Source organism: Mirounga leonina, unplaced genomic scaffold (assembly GCF_011800145.1).
Source record: "Mirounga leonina isolate KUSES-001 unplaced genomic scaffold, KU_Mleo_1.0 Mir_418, whole genome shotgun sequence".
Taxonomy (NCBI): Eukaryota; Metazoa; Chordata; class Mammalia; order Carnivora; family Phocidae; genus Mirounga; species Mirounga leonina.
The window spans coordinates 21,881,302-21,897,333 of NW_023270739.1; the positions used below are offsets into that span (position 1 = coordinate 21,881,302).

At 34.7% G+C, this 16,032-nt stretch overlaps 1 protein-coding gene across 3 annotated transcripts in view; it reads right to left on the minus strand.

Annotated features, from left to right (window-relative positions):
- Positions 1-778: 778 nt before the first annotated feature.
- METAP2 (methionyl aminopeptidase 2) overlaps positions 779-16,032 on the minus strand; it is a 30,225-nt gene continuing 14,971 nt past the window's right edge. For 2 of the 3 annotated variants that reach the window (XM_034987815.1, XM_034987816.1), the window contains exons 5-11: positions 8,261-8,422; positions 7,324-7,505; positions 6,403-6,497; positions 6,046-6,142; positions 2,928-3,031; positions 2,162-2,277; positions 1,065-1,473 (exon numbers count right to left, since the gene is read on the minus strand). In XM_034987815.1, coding sequence (XP_034843706.1) covers positions 1,221-1,473; positions 2,162-2,277; positions 2,928-3,031; positions 6,046-6,142; positions 6,403-6,497; positions 7,324-7,505; positions 8,261-8,422 — 1,009 coding nt within the window. In that variant the 3' untranslated portion in view covers positions 1,065-1,220. Of the gene's footprint in view, positions 1,474-2,161; positions 2,278-2,927; positions 3,032-6,045; positions 6,143-6,402; positions 6,498-7,323; positions 7,506-8,260; positions 8,423-16,032 lie in introns of all 3 variants that reach the window. The other variant, XM_034987814.1, reaches the window with a different exon arrangement.

Below are 16,032 nucleotides of genomic sequence, written 5' to 3' on the forward strand. Positions count from 1 at the left end.
GCTAAAGCATATACAAATTAAGGCTTTACCTTGGTACATAAACAATTTTAAAATTATGTTGGAACATTCCCAACAAATCAGTTACAAAGAATTCAAGCAATCTGTTCAAGAATCTGTAGTGGGACTCAGTTCAAACAAGTATTCGGCATCTTACATTCAACTTACGCACTTAGCTGCCATAATGAGTGTTACTGTAACCTCACTCCCTGAAATGCCACCATAGTTTTGAATTCAAGCCAGTCAAGGGGCAGGGTGTTAAAATAATTTGGCTTACTAATGAAAAAGCCTAATAAGTCCATCAAACTTTTCTAACTAGAGCGCGATCTAAAAGTACAGAAGTTTCCCTGTTGTAGTATTTCTAGTTTTAAATGCCCTTTTGGTTTATTGAGTAAGCTGAGTACATTTCCTGATAAGTACTACCACTGGACAAAGGATCTAAATGTTGAGATTTTACTAATCAAGGTTTCAAGCTGGTACATATTCCTACTAGGTCATGTTTCAATTAATAGATCTTTCCAATGTCAGGGGGAAAAAATGAAAGACAGATTAATATGGTTCTAAAAAGAAAATAAAGGCAAACTATTCCTAAAGCTCTATATTAATTTATGAAGATTCTCCCAGTTAATGCATGTATAGATCTTGTTTTAGCCGCTATGTCAGAAGAAAAGTTTCAGTGTAGAGGTCTACAATCAAGATACAAGGCTCTACATTTCCCTACATGCTTAGCTATTTATGTTTAGCTAATTCCTGTGCAGAATTATAACCACAGACATTGAAATATAGCTCTCAGATCTGAAAATGTCTTTATTTTTTAGAAAATGGATTCCAGGAAGGTTAAAAAGCAATACCAGAGGGTATAGGTGCAGAATTGGATGTAGTCATTCAAAGCATTCAATTAAGAATATGGCAATATAAATATCTGAAAAGCATCTCTTAGGTGTTCAAAACAAAAAATGTAGAAGTCATTCCTAACTAATTTGAGCTTTATAGCATTTCCTAGATGGGAAAAACAGTTAACATTTCAAAGTCCTGAAAGCTTCTTCCTTGGCTAATTACATTAGATGGTTTGCCTTTGATCAAACTCCTTCCTTTTTAAACATGGATAAAAGCATTACATAGGTCCACTGTTAAACAGACAACATGTTGCAAATTACTTCTGGTATAATGTATTCCAACAAAGCTTAGAAAATAAAAGATGTCGAGGCGGCTTTGGACTAAGTTTAATAGTCATCTCCTCTGCTGACAACTTCTTTACACGTTGGACGCAACAGTATGGTATGTTCAAACTGCGCTGTATATGATCCTTTAATGTCACATAATGGTGGATACGGATCTACAATGCCCAAGTCACACAGATTCTTCAAAGCCATCAAGTATTTACTTTCTCCCAAGCGATCCAGCCATCGGCGGCAGAAGGCAAGGGTGCCAAAGTTTTCATTGATGACATTCAACAAGTGTTTTGTTCTTGGAAGCCTAAGAGGAGAAAATCCAAAATTAACAGGTAGCTAAAAAGTTACCCACTCATTTTCCCCGTTAAGGAAAACTTATACAGTAGACGTGGCTTCACTCAGTAATTCAAAAACCTTTTTGTTGCCTCTTTCAACATTCAGAAGTCAGAATGTATAACAGCCCATACCTAATTATACATGGCAGCTGAATGGGAGACCAGCTGAAGGCTATCTTATCATATTTATGTGTTTACGCACACGTGTTTGTTAAATTCCCAGTAGAGACTCATCAAGAGTACTATGGTGGGAATTTCCTTTTTTGTGCATCAAGCTGAAAGACCTGCACACAAGGAGGTATAAATCCATCTTTCAACCATCTTTTCCAAAAAGTTTAAGGGGGAAAAAAGGGTAAAAATAGGAAGTTTACCAATAGGAAAATGTTAAAAACCACCACGTAGAAATGCCAGCAAAATAATCACCTCTCAAATTGTTACTGGAAACTGGATCTTAAGAGAATACTTGCCTGTATCATTTTTATCTCAGTTAAGATTTTTAACAGGGCAATTTCTTTGCTGTATTATAAAAATCCACAAAACTTACTGGTAGGCTATAGAACTGTACATTTATGAATGTACCACTGTGGATGTCTGTCAAATTTTTTAAAATGCTGCTAACTGGGAAAAGAAACTTCTATAAAAATAATGGTCTCTCACCTGATTGGCACATGTCCAACATCAAAATTTTTCATATAGTGTGAACATTCCATATCATCATGAACAACGCCTTTTCCTGTGCTTCCAAAGGTTTCAATGGCATATACTTCTCCTTCCTAAAGAATATGTAAGGGCCAGGGGGAGAGAAGAAAAATCCAGAACTAATTAAAATTGCCATTTGTTAACTGCAGCCTGAGGTATTATTTACTTCATGTAAGAAACATGAAATAACCCCTGGCAGTCATTATTCACCCTTCCCTGCTTTATCTCCTTAGCACTGTTTGGTCTTTCTGTGTCCTATTAGAATGTAGCCTTTATGGGGTGCCTAGGTGACTCAGTCGGTTAAGTGTCCGACTCTTGATCTCAGCTCAGGTCTTGATCTCAGGGTTGTTGAGTTCAAGCCCCACGTCGGGCTCCACACTGGGCATGGAGCCTACTTAAGAAAAAAAAAAATGCAGCCTTTACATGGGCAGGGAATTTTATTTTGTTCACTAATGCATCCTCAGGGACTACTAAAGAGACTGGCACCTAAGAGATGCTTAGTAAGTGGTGAAAAAACAATCCTTTGGCATACCCAACTTCCACAGCTAACTGAGCCATAGTCTAACCAGACATGATCTGCACATTCACACAGACCAATTCCTATCGGAGTATAGATGGCAAGTTAATTTTGCTCAACATACTACATACTCAACTATCACCAACTTTAGTTTGGAAAAAAAAATAAAAATGCTTCATAAAAAAACACTGTTAATGGCACACATACCTCCATTCTTGTTGCCTCTCCTCCTTTCACAATGGGCACTGTTTTCCCAGCATGTATTCTATATGGCCCGATTGAATGTCCATTTAGGTTACGGATTGGTTTCACTGGCATAATAGGAAAAGATAGTTTATTCAAGGTCTTCAGGAGCACAAACATCTCTTGGCTTTCTGGCACAGAGTTTAAGCATTGACTTAAAAATAAGACATGGCTCTACTAAATAACCTCACACTGACATAGTTACATACAAACTGGAAAACTAGTGGAATATGAAAAGATGTTTACTACAGTGTTACTGATTAAAAACTAGAAGGGAGGAAGGTGAGATGATGGGAAAAGAACAAACTATGTTATGAGGATACAATGGGGATGCATCTAAGGAGGTATTTTTTTTTTTTTTTAAAGATTTTATTTATTTATTTGAGACAGAGAGAATGAGAGAGACAGAGAGCACTTGAGAGGGGGGAGGGTCAGAGGGAGAAGCAGGCTCCCTGCCGAGCAGGGAGCCCGATGCGGGACTCGATTAAGGAGGTATTGTTAATAAAAGTTATAAAATGCCATGTACGTTGTGATTACAAACAAAAAATATAGTTATGGTCCAAAAGGTAATGTGAAAATGAGGATTCTTTGTCCAAATGACAGGATTATAAAACTAAATTTTATAATTATAGCACAGCTCAAGTGTGTTAATAAGGAAAATCTAAACAATTCCAAGGTCCTGAGACCAATGACAGAACGAACTGTGGTATATTCACACAATGGAACACTACACAACAATAAAAACAAAAAGTTGGGAATACAGTGAACAACTGAAATAAAACCTAAAGAAAAAAGAACAGAAGAAGGCACAATTATATACATACTGTTTTATTATACATATCAAAATTAAGCACAATTATACTATTATTTACAGATGCATAATTAGGTAATAAAGACATTAAGAAAAGCAAATGAAAATACTTTAGCACTCCAGACAGTGGTTTGCTAGAGGAAGGCTGCTGTAATTCAAAAGGGTATACAGAACTGAAGGGCTTTTGGAATGCTGGCAATATTCTATTTCGCTTAATTGAATTTTTATGTTGTGTCTCTTCACACACAACATAATTCCACAATAAAAAAAGATTTTTAAAAAAATCTAGCTTTACAGGGCTAGAATTCTCAGTACAAGCTACCTTTCTTTCAGGGCAGAATTAGGTAGCAAGGTTTTTTTCAACTCTACAACAATGAAACAATGACATTTAGGGAGTGGCACTGGAAAATAAAACTCCCAATTAGCTCTTCAAAAAAATTCTCCTTCTTATACAAATGATAAGCTAAATTTACTTTAAAATTCAGCAAGCATCATCATTTCTCCAAGACCTGGCAAACTTACCCCACAGGCCAATCAAAAACACATTTACATAAAAAAATTGCTTAGCTATACTAACCTAACATACAACCAAGTTACACAGAAGCAGGGCACAGGAGTATCCATCTGTATATTATACAGGTTGTGACAGCAGCAGGCTAATTCTGGGACCAGTAACTATAAAGTTAACTTTCCAGTCTGCAGCTTCCTGATCAAGGTAAATAAAATCACTCCCTTGATGGCTCAGTTCTTTTACGTGGTTTTGGAAAGTGCTGCTGGGAGTACAGCTTTTCATCCATTTTTTCATCTTCCCAACATCATGATTTGTCTATGCACTTTCTGCTCAAAGTAGTAAAAATTAATTAATTATGCCACCCTCCACTAAGAACCTTGATCAACACAATAACTGGTATCAAAAAAGGGGTGCTGAAACAACAGAACCTAAAATGTTGCACTGGCTTAAGGGAAAGAGTAAGAAGGCAGATACTGATTCCAGTATTTCAGGTTGGCATTGTTATGTGGTGACTAAACATTAAGTCAAACTGTCAATATACCTTGAAAGGCAGAGCGGAAGCCAACCAAAGCTGCAGAATTAGGAAAAGATAGGAGGGAAAGCTGATTTGAGAGGGACTTGAATAAGCTTTGTTTGTTGTGGCACCAATCCCAAATCTGGGGACAGGAAATGACAAATTTGTTGAATACTAATAAATTCCAGGCACTGTCATAAAATTTACTTTTCTTAAAAAACAGAAAAACAAAGAAACATGGTATCATTAATCTTACTATAGTCAAAGAAACTTGGGTTCTGTTTACAGGGTTTATCTAAGTTCAAAGATAGACCCATCTGACCCTATAGTATGTTTTCTTCATTATCCCATAATACCTCCCATCCAAGTGTGAGCAGCCTTAAGAGTATTTTGATTTGTGCTGGTGTTCACAGGATCTGAGAGAGAGCAACAAGGACAGACACCATCGGGTCACAGAGGAAGAACCCCTTTTGTAGTTGGTAGAAACATAATACTCTATCACTATCAGCAAAGTTATGCAAAAAATGCTAAATGATGTGAATTTACTGAGGGCAAGGAAGCAAGAGTGTCTCTGCAAAGAGGAATATAAAGAAGAGACAGGATTTGATTAAAGGAAATGTAAGAAATATTCTGTGAGAAAGTTATTAGAATAGCAGTTACAGAAAACAGTGAGCAGATTAGGAAGGGGGATAGTGGTCAGACCCTGAGAGCTGGAGAAGGCTGTAATGATAGGAAAGCAGCAGAAAGCATAGGTCTGACTCTGGGACTACGTACCTAAGGCAGTAGCTAGGAAAGACTAAGAGGCAAAGGGAATAAAGATTAAAGGAAAGACACACAAGAAATTAACCGGACTCTAAATTCTGAATTCAATTCAAAAAAAGCAGGGGGCGGGGGGGGGGGGTTGGTCATCAATGCAAAGAGCCTCTGGTTTGTCTCTGAGCCTCAGTCTGAATCGTCACAGAAAACCAAGTCTGCATTTTGGTCAATCTGGGATAAATCCCTGGGTGTCCCATCAGCTACCACAGTAGCTTCGCAATAGTTCCCACCTAGTGACCACAGTTTTCCTAATATGAGGAGGTCATTCATTGTCCCCTCCCCCACCCCCATTTTCCCTCTTTATATTCCCAGGAGATAAAGATAAAGCAGCTGACCCAAAGAAAGCACTCAACACTATTTTGCAAAATTAATTCTGCAAGAGGTCACATGCATTTCAAAATAAGATAGTTTTTTTTTTTAAAAAACATACCTTGATATGTCTTCCCATCTATTTCAACCTCATAGGATTCCATAACTTCTTGTATGGCCTCGCCAACATCACACAGACGAACATCAATTCCAGCACACTAAAAACAAAATGATGTATACTTTGTTACTCAAAATGCAGAATTTTATAGCAATTTATTAGTATTTTAAAATAAAGGACAATTAAGTAAACTGCTTTGCACATTATAACTTCCTCTTTAAAGTCTTTGGTACATTGTACTAGAATTACCCACTTAAAACCCTAAGGGCAGTAGACTGGTCTTACATAATCCAAAGACCTTAAACAGGCTATAAGATGTTCAAAATATGTTGAATGAAATTGTGCTTCTAGTTCACATACCTTTATTCCAGTGTTAGTGGCATCTTTTACAGCTTTTAATAATGTATCATATTTGGGATTAAAAGTAACAGTAAAAGCACAGTCAATAATCCTACCTGAAAGAGAAAATTCTTAAGTTGACTTATCAGCTAGTCAATTTGTCTACTTCACAGCATCTACTCTATTAACCTTGCTAATTAAAAGGAAAATAAAATGATGGGTCAAATGAAGGCAACAGTCCCAAGTACCCAGACAGCATTCACAATCAAAAGTGGAAAAAAATATAAGTTACATAAAGGTTTCAGAATAAAAAGACTATTTCCAGTGTTAGTATATATTACTTCAAGATAGTACCAATTCAGTACTAACTCAGATGGATAAGCAAAATTATAAACAGAAACAAATCAAAGAGAAAAACCCGGGGTACTAAAGAATCACAATGTGGGCAGAGAAAATGTATAGGTCCACAGACACTAATTGTCAGTCCAGCTTCTCCAATTTAGCAAATCCTCAGGTAAGTACTTAATCTGAGCTTTATTTTCTCACCTGAAGTGAGATAAAAAAGGTACTAACCTAAGAAGGGTTGGGAGAGAATTTAAAAAAGCCAGCAAGTATATAAAGGTTGATAAACTTAAAGGATCTAAGTAAATGTTTGTTGTTGTTATACGGATAAATGTCTGAAAGAACAACATGAAGAAATGTATGATTAAATTCTTCACACTTTGATAAAAAGAATAATAAACCTCAACTACCACAGTTTGCATTATACTCCATTTAGCAGGATGCTTAAAAGTAAATCTCAAAATCTGCCTCAACACAGCCTTACTGAAAAGTGAGGCATAAAGAAGAAAATTGGGGAATTCAAGTACCTGCAGCCCCATCCAACAGAGAGAAGACTTTTTTTTTTTTGTTGGGGGGGGGGGCTTATTTCCAAGAACTCACCACTTATATGTGTTCCAAAGTCTATCTTACAGATGTCATCATACTGTAATACTGTTGTGTCACCAGCATTTGGAGTATAATGGGCAGCACAGTTATTCAGAGAACATCCGGTAGGAAATGCCAGGCCTGCATTTAATCCATTCTCTTTAATTAGCTTTCGTGAGCAGTCTTCCAACTTTTCACTATTAAAAAAAATACATTTTTATCCTTATATACCTTACTGGTCATCAGGTCCAGAGAGTTTACTAAAAACTCTTAAATTACTTTCTGGGAGTGATCTGAGCACTTCCTGGATGTGAGTAAGTAACAGTTCTCTGATGCTATGAAAATAGTAGCTCCTCCCTAAAAGATAAAAGAATTTAATTCTGCTAGAAATCTGAAGAAACAAAACCACATGATCCACTTTTAGCTTAGTTTCCTAGGAAATGAGATTCTTGACTTCAATTTAAATGTTGATTATGTTTTATTTGCTCAATGTTGCACATTTTAAAAACTGTCTGAATTAGAGAACTGTTGCCTTTTACAGCTAATTACTTCTCAAAGGGAAAACTAGAGAAATAATTACTTTTATTGGTTTCTTCACTGCATTGTAACTATGTTTCATGACCAATAATTCTAATTTAATATGAATTGTTAGACAGCAAAATAACAGATTTTCAAACAGAATAGAAGAATCACAGTATTGTGTGCATTTGCACATATAAGTGTACATGAGTACAAAATAGGGTGGTTGAGGTACAAATGTCCTCTTACAATTTCCTCAGTACATCTACAGTACAAGAACCCAGAGATATTTCTAGAAGCTTCACTTCAGGTCTTACTTAGCAAAGTAGTATTGAAAGCCAAACAATACAATTGGAGTTAGCACTAAAAAAAAAAAAAAAGAAAAAAACCCAACTTTTTTATCATGTTCTTACAAAAAACATATTCCTTTTACCAGATTTCTATCATTGTCATCCCAGGCTTGATCCAGCTCATAACATATTTTCTAACTTGTCGATGTGCTTCCGCAGCTTCTCGAAAATCATTCCAAATCTCTTCACTAGCTTGATCTAACGCTTTCTTTTCTTCACTCGTAGTTCTCCAAGCAGCTGTTCGCCTTTATAGTATGTACACCACAGTATTAGTCATTTAAGAAACAGCTGATAAGCATAAAAGCGGAGAGATACAAATATACTAATATAAGACATTTTAGATAAAAATGTTACACATTCAGTTTCTTTTATTAAATGTCAGCAAAATTTCTGAAGTACAAGTAGTCACACAATCAAGCCAAATCAAGTTAAACCTTAAGACTCAAAAAATAATCCTCAAGTGAGATTTCATTCATAGTCAGAGAGACTAAAACTCTGCCACACACACAAAAAAAACACAAAAAGAAAAAATAAGAAGACAGAAGAGAGTCCTAGAAACCAAGGAGTGGGAGAAAAAGGTTCCACTCAAGGTTACAGTCTAAGAGACTTCAAAAGACCATACCAAAAATTGGCATTTAACTTCATACACAGGGTAAGTACTAATGTAAAAACTTGACCTGGAAATCTACATACACCTCCCTCAAAACATAAATTTGTTTTTGTAGGATTTTTCTAACTGTATGTATGTGTATGTATATATATCTATATATCTATCTAATCTAATCTATCTATGAAGTGATCTTCCTTGAAGGATATGGCTCATATTTCAAAACTTCCAGGAGTAACAAACATTTTTATTCAGTATCTGGGAATGAGGAGATCCACTGACCCCCTTTAAGCAGTATATTTCAAAAGCAATAACTGTTTTCAAATGAAAATCTTTCAAAAAACTGTTGTAACTTTCACACACTAAGCAATATTGAATATACAGCTCACAAACTCAGTGATCACCGACATATAAATTATATTCAATTATAAAAGTCATGCCTTCAAGGAATTACTATTTATCTCAAAATATGGCCTACAGGCAAATCCAGCCTAGCACCTGTTTTGTAAATAAAATTCTACTGCAATATAGTTATGTCCATTTGTTTACATACTGTCTATAGCTACTTGCATGCTACAAAGGCAGAACTGAGTAACACCCAAGGCCTGATATATTTACTATATGGCTCTTTAAAGAAAAAGTTTATACAACTGCTCTACACTATGCCCCTAAGTTAATGCTCCCAAATGCTGTGAGTTTTTCTGTGTCACTGTCAGGTTCATTATGATTACTTCCTACTGCAGCAGTTACCTGGGTGCCAACAACTAACACTTCTAATTTACTACCAAGATCCAAAGGAGCTGTCCTATGTCAATTTAGGGATAGTTAAGCATCACAGAGGCTTCTCTGACTTATTTTCTTTGGAAATGTATTTTGGATCTGTATACTGATGTTATCAGAAAACTGAAGTATTGCAGCACCATCTGTTAAGGTCAGTTTTAAACTCCACAAACATTTAAATGTGTATGAACTACTTTTATCAGAACAGTGAAGACTCAAGAGGCAATTTCTAATAAAAGTATTCAAATGAACATCCTCAGACTAGAAGGTAACAGGTTAAGATCCTTTAAAAGTATATTCTCAACATGTGGCTCAACCTTTTTCAGCTGCAGTACACTTATAGTTGCTTACTCCATGATGGGATAGACAAGCCACAATCTCCTGACCTCCAGATGTAACTCCAGTCCTTCCTCTCCCATGAATCCAAAAATCTTCCCTGGGAACCAAGAATCCGAATATTCTAAGAACAAATCATTTTCAGACATAAGAGTACTGGGTAAGGTCTCAGATCAATTTTTAAACTAAACATATCACAATTCTCCGTCTCTTACGTGGGCCATAACTCTGGCACATATACTACAGCCATACCTATATGCACAGCCCTGTCTCAAAAGCCAGACATTTTCGTGAAAAGCAAAAATATCCTCAAACGTTTTCTCTAGAATGGTAAGATGACAGACTATAACTGATGGATATCAGCCATGAAAATGAAATTGGTCATTATCAATTCCCATTTCTTCTCAATTCTTCAAATCCACTTCTTATAGGTTAAAATGTTAAGTATAATTAAGTTCCAAATGCTATTTGACTACATTTTAGAATCAGAATATAGTACAATAAAGAGCCCCAATCCTGAAATCAACAAGCCTCACATGATCTTACACTTCTGAAGCTGCATAGCTGATTCTTAGAAGCAGTGAATTCTTTGAAAGGTTATGGCATGTTCTTCATTATTGGTAAGAGTTACCAATCAGAAAATGGATTAAAGAAATTATTTTTCTAAGTCTTAAGTTCAAATTGAAAGTCATTAGAGTAATATTCAAGCATCTAAAATCATAATTCCAAGCTTGTACTATTTACAAAAAATATTATGAAGGAGCCTCTCCCCTTTCCTAAATTTAATATTTTGATGTTCAGTCTGTTTAGCAAAAACAGAGAAATTAGTAAGATGAAAAAAAAACATTCTGAGCTCATAATAATTATCTGAAAGGGCAATTAATTCATCCAACTGACAGAGGTGGGTTAGAAATGCTTTTAAATTTTATTATGTCTGCAACAAAACTATCAGAATAACTGCTTGAAAGAGAATCTTTATAGAAGTGTTTACAGAGTATATAAATTCACACCTCTTTCATATTTGAGTCTTTTCAGTTTTTCATCATTTTTACTAGATTAAAAGCATAAAATATAAGTAAAACCAAAAGATACAAAGGAATCCAACTATTAATTTCAAACAGTCATAAACATTTCTGAACTCATCGCATAGATAACTTAAAAGCTAGTTATATTTGTATCTTTAAAGCACTATAGGCCACATTTATAAAAAACCATTTAAAAATGCATGTCTTTATAAAAACTAAAAATAAAAAAATAAAAAGGCATGTCTTTACCCCAGAAATAATTAAGAACACACACAGACATGACACCAATTCCTTCCTCTGAAAACTGGTACTTAAAAGGGGCAAAAAAAGCATGTTTTAACTCTGCCTATAAGAAACCATAGTTAACTGATAAAGTTAATTGATACCCAGCTGATAAAGGAAAATTCTTCTTTTAGGTCAGCTAATAAATGTAGAAGGAACAACAGAATTAGAAATTCACCATTTTGCAGTCCCCAATGAAATAACTGATAATGCATGAATAGATACTAAAATAATTAAGTAAAAAGTTGTTGAAGAAAAGGATATTCCAATGGTACCAAACTACCCCCACAGATTACTTGGAAACTGCAAAAAAGAAAAAAGTACCTTTAAAAAAGAAACAGTGGGCTGTGACCACATTAACCAAGTGATCAAATACAGTAAAACTAGTCATAGAAAACCTGACTTTACATCTGATGCAACAGACTATGACACAATATGAACATAGTATCACTTATATGTTCCTGCCAAAGTGCTTTATCTAAATCTAATGTAACCCTTTACAACTAATTCCAGTTCACAGAAAATAAAGGAATAGAGAAAAGTTTAATGACACCACAAGGAAAACAATAAAATTCTAAATATGAACTAGGTATTTACATGATACTGGAAAATTACTGTTAATTTATGTAAACGTGATAATTTACACAAGAATATCTAATTCTTGGGAGATGCTTAAAGTTTATTTTCTTAAGTAGGCTCCACGCCCAGCATGAAGCCGAACTCGGGGCTCAAACTCATGACCCTGAGATCAAGACTTGAGCTGAGGGGCACGTGGGCAACTCAGTCGGTTAAGCTTCCAACTCTTGATTTTGGCTCAGGTCATGATCTCAGGGTTGTGAGATCCATCCTCGACAGGCTCCGCTCCCAGAGGGGAGTCTGCTTCTTTCCTTCTCCCTCTCCCTATGTCCCTACCCCTCCTTCTGAAATAATTAAATAAATCTTAATTAAAAAAAAAAAAAAAAGACCTGAGCTGAGATCAAGAGTCGGACACCTAACAACTGAGCTACCCAGGCCACCAGATGCTTGAAGTTTTTAGAAGTGAGGACTCAAAAGAGACTTGGGGCACCTGGCTGGCTCTGTTGGTAGAACATGCAACTCTTGATCTTGGGGTCATGAGTTCAAGCTCCATGTTGGGATTGGAGAATTAACTTAAAAAAAAAAAAAAAAAAAAAAGACTTATTTTTAAATGGTCTAGCAAAAAAAAAAAAAACAATAGAAAACACATACATATATAGAGACATATAAAAATACTGTTGATTTCTTTACTAACATGAAAACAAATTTAGAAATGGGTTACAAAGCTGTTTGTAGTATAGTTCTATCTTGAAAAACATTCCCAGGTATTTATAATACACATCTGTATACAGAGGCAACAGAGGAAGAAACAGCATGTCAATAGTGGTTTTAAAATTCATTGGCAGAATTTAGAAGATTTTTCTTTTTGCTTATCTGTATTTCCTACCTCTTCTATAATGGATATGTATTGCTTATAGAACAACTGTCCCAAACAACTGCCTCCTAAATTTAGAAATAGATATCAAGAATTTCAAAATAATTCTTGATTCTACTTCTAGAGATACAGAATAAGAGAAAAATCAGACCTGATTAATACTAAGATGTTCATCACAGAATTTTTTCTAATAGTAAAAATCTAAAAAACTAGGGAAATATTCAAAAATAGGGAAATCACTAATAAAATTATGCTAAGTATAAAACAGAATAGCATTATAATCATTCAAAATTGGTTTAAAAAATTTTTAATGACACAGGAAATGCGCACAGAATGTCAATATTTTTAAAAAGGAAAATTACTAATTACAAGAGGGAAAAACAGTAATGACAAACTAGAGAAACTGGATAATACTTATCTTAGTGATAAAATCTGACATCATGTGCCTCCAGATGTGAGGTAAACCATGAATTACCTACTTGTCTAGTATTCCATCCAAAAAACACAAACTACTGGGGTGCCTGGGTGGCTGAGTCGGTTAAAAGCTTCTGACTTTGGCTCAGGTTGTGATCTAGGCAGGCTGGTCCTGTGCTCAGTGGGGAGTCTGCTTCTCCCTTTCCCTCTCTCTTTGCCCCTGCCCCTACTCGTGCTCTAAGAAATAAAATCTTTTAAAAAATACACAAACTTCTCTCAAGTTAATTCAGAAAAAGTAGTATGTATACAGATTCACCAATATATTATTTTCCACATTTACCTTCTTTCTATCTTGCAAGGAGAAAATGTAATCTTACTGGTATATTATACAGTATAATTGTCATATTCCATTGGGAGAGAGAACGATAGATGAGGCAAATGTTAAAGAGAACCTGAAATGAAAAGTACGTAGGAGTTCTTTGTACTATTCTCTTAATATGGAATTATTTCAAAAATAAAAAGTTAAATAAAATATTGTACTCAACCTGAGTGGTCGTTACACAGGTAAGTTGTGATAATTCATATAATTTTTAGTAAGTTTATTAAAAAAAAACAATGAAGGGAAAAAAAAAGAGAGAGAGAGGCAAACCAAGAAACAGACTCTTAACTATAGAGAACAAATTGATGGTTACCAGAGGGGAGGAGGTGTGGGGGATGGGTGAAACAGGTGATGGGGATCAAGGAGTGCACTTGCACTATGTTGTACACCTGAAACTGTATGTTAACTGGAATTTAAATGAAAACCAAAAACAAAATGAAGGCAGATACAAAACTATATTTAATACTTTACCAAGTATTAAGAATACTGATTCTGATCTATTTGCAAATAATCAAAACTGATTATATGAATGTCAAAAATATCAAAACTTACTAAAGAGCAAACATAATCACAATAATTTTTTTTTATTTCTCCATGGCATACAACATTGCCTTTCTTTTCTTTTTTTTTTTAAAGATTTTATTTATTTGACAGAGAGAGACAGCGAGAGAGGGAACACAAGCAGGGGGAGTGGGAGAGGGAGAAGCAGGCTTCCCTTGGAGCAGGGAGCCTGATACGGGGCTCGATCCCAGGACCTAGGATCATGACCTGAGCCAAAGGCAGACACTTAATGACTGAGCCACCCAGGTGCCCCCAACACTGCTTTTCAATATTTAAGTATTACTCCAAAAACTATTATAACATATAATTAATATCTTCCTCTATTGTTTCAAAAGCAGAAGTTATTCTACCTCCATAATGTTTAATTTGCAATAGAAAATGATAGTAAGGAGGGAAAGGTAGTCTTTAACGTTTATAAAAATCTCAATTTTTCTTGTATTAAACATTACTTCAAGTGTTCCACCACATTCACATGGTTAAAAATATTAACAATCTATTAATAAGTATAGGAAATCAATGGCTCTCTTCCACTTTAGCAATACACATATAGAAATGGAAACAGGTATAAAAACATCTTGTTTACATCAGTAACAAAACCATAAAATACTTAAAAATAAATTTAACAAAAAAGGAACAGGATCTACCTGAAAATAAATCAGAGTAAGTGGGAAAACAAACTATGACAATGGGTAAGACAATGTGACACACCTGTCAATTTTCTGAAACCAATACATAAATTCTGATCAGAATTCTAAAGAAAGCATTTTTCTGTGGGTATGTGTGTTAAGACTATGTGACCGAGAATAGCTAAGTATAAAAAAGAACTGTGCTTGGTGCGTGTGGCAGAGAAAGACTTGCCTTATCAAACTATCAATATATATTATAAAGTTGCTGATAATCAGATCCAAATAGTACTAGCATAGGAATACACAAGTAGATCAGTAGAATAATAGAAATTGGTTGATTATGAAAATATAGTTCCATTATATGAGAATATAGTATATGGCAAAGGTGGGCATTCAATTCAGTAGAATGAATTATTTAATAAACAATTCTAGCACAACTGGCTATCCATTTGAAAGAAAATAAAATTAGCACTCCCAATCCTATACAAAAAAAATTCCAGACTAACTAAAGATGTAATAAAACACAGAGTAAGAGTTTGAAAAAAAATCTAAGAGACTGCTAGGAACCCAGAAATATAAAACATAGACATACACTGTATACAAAATTTTAAAACTTTTGGAAGAACAAAAGAACAAAGTCAACAATCAAAAAGTGCTCAAAATCATTAGCAGTTTGGGAATCATAAGCTAAAGTATTAATATATTCTTTGATTCAGCAACTCCACTCCTGGAAAACTATCCCATAATAAAACTGCCATAACATAAGGAGATAATACACACACGTGTGTGTGTGTGTGTATATATATATATATAAAATATATATGTATATGTATATTCATAGAAATGTTCATTACAGAATGGTTTGTAATATGGCAAAACAGACAAAATGAAGGCTCATCAATTAGAAAACAGTGGAATAATGTATGGCATATTCACACTATGGAATATTATGAAGCCATTCAAAAGAATAACTGCTATTCTGACTGACTTGGAGGGCCTTCCAAGAGATAGTCCTGAAGGAGAAAAGGTGAGGAAAGTGTGCCTAGGATTCCATTTTGGAAAACAAGACCAAGAGTCCCATTACATAAACAGACACAAGATGTACACAAATATGAGTGTATAAAAATATGGAAGGCTCCTGCTAGGTGGTTACATGGGTCTGGAAGGAAGGGAAGGAAGAGGAAACAAGCAAAATAAATAAATAAATAAATAAAATATTGTATTTAAAAATAAATGTGATTATATGTACTATGAAAATTTAAGTTAATTAATGGGAAATTACTTGTCTGTGACATTTCAAAAATAGATGCTTTAAGAGAGGGATAGTGACTGATGAATTCAAATTCAAAGAAAACATGCTCATGACATAAAATTTCAGAACTTTATACTTATTCT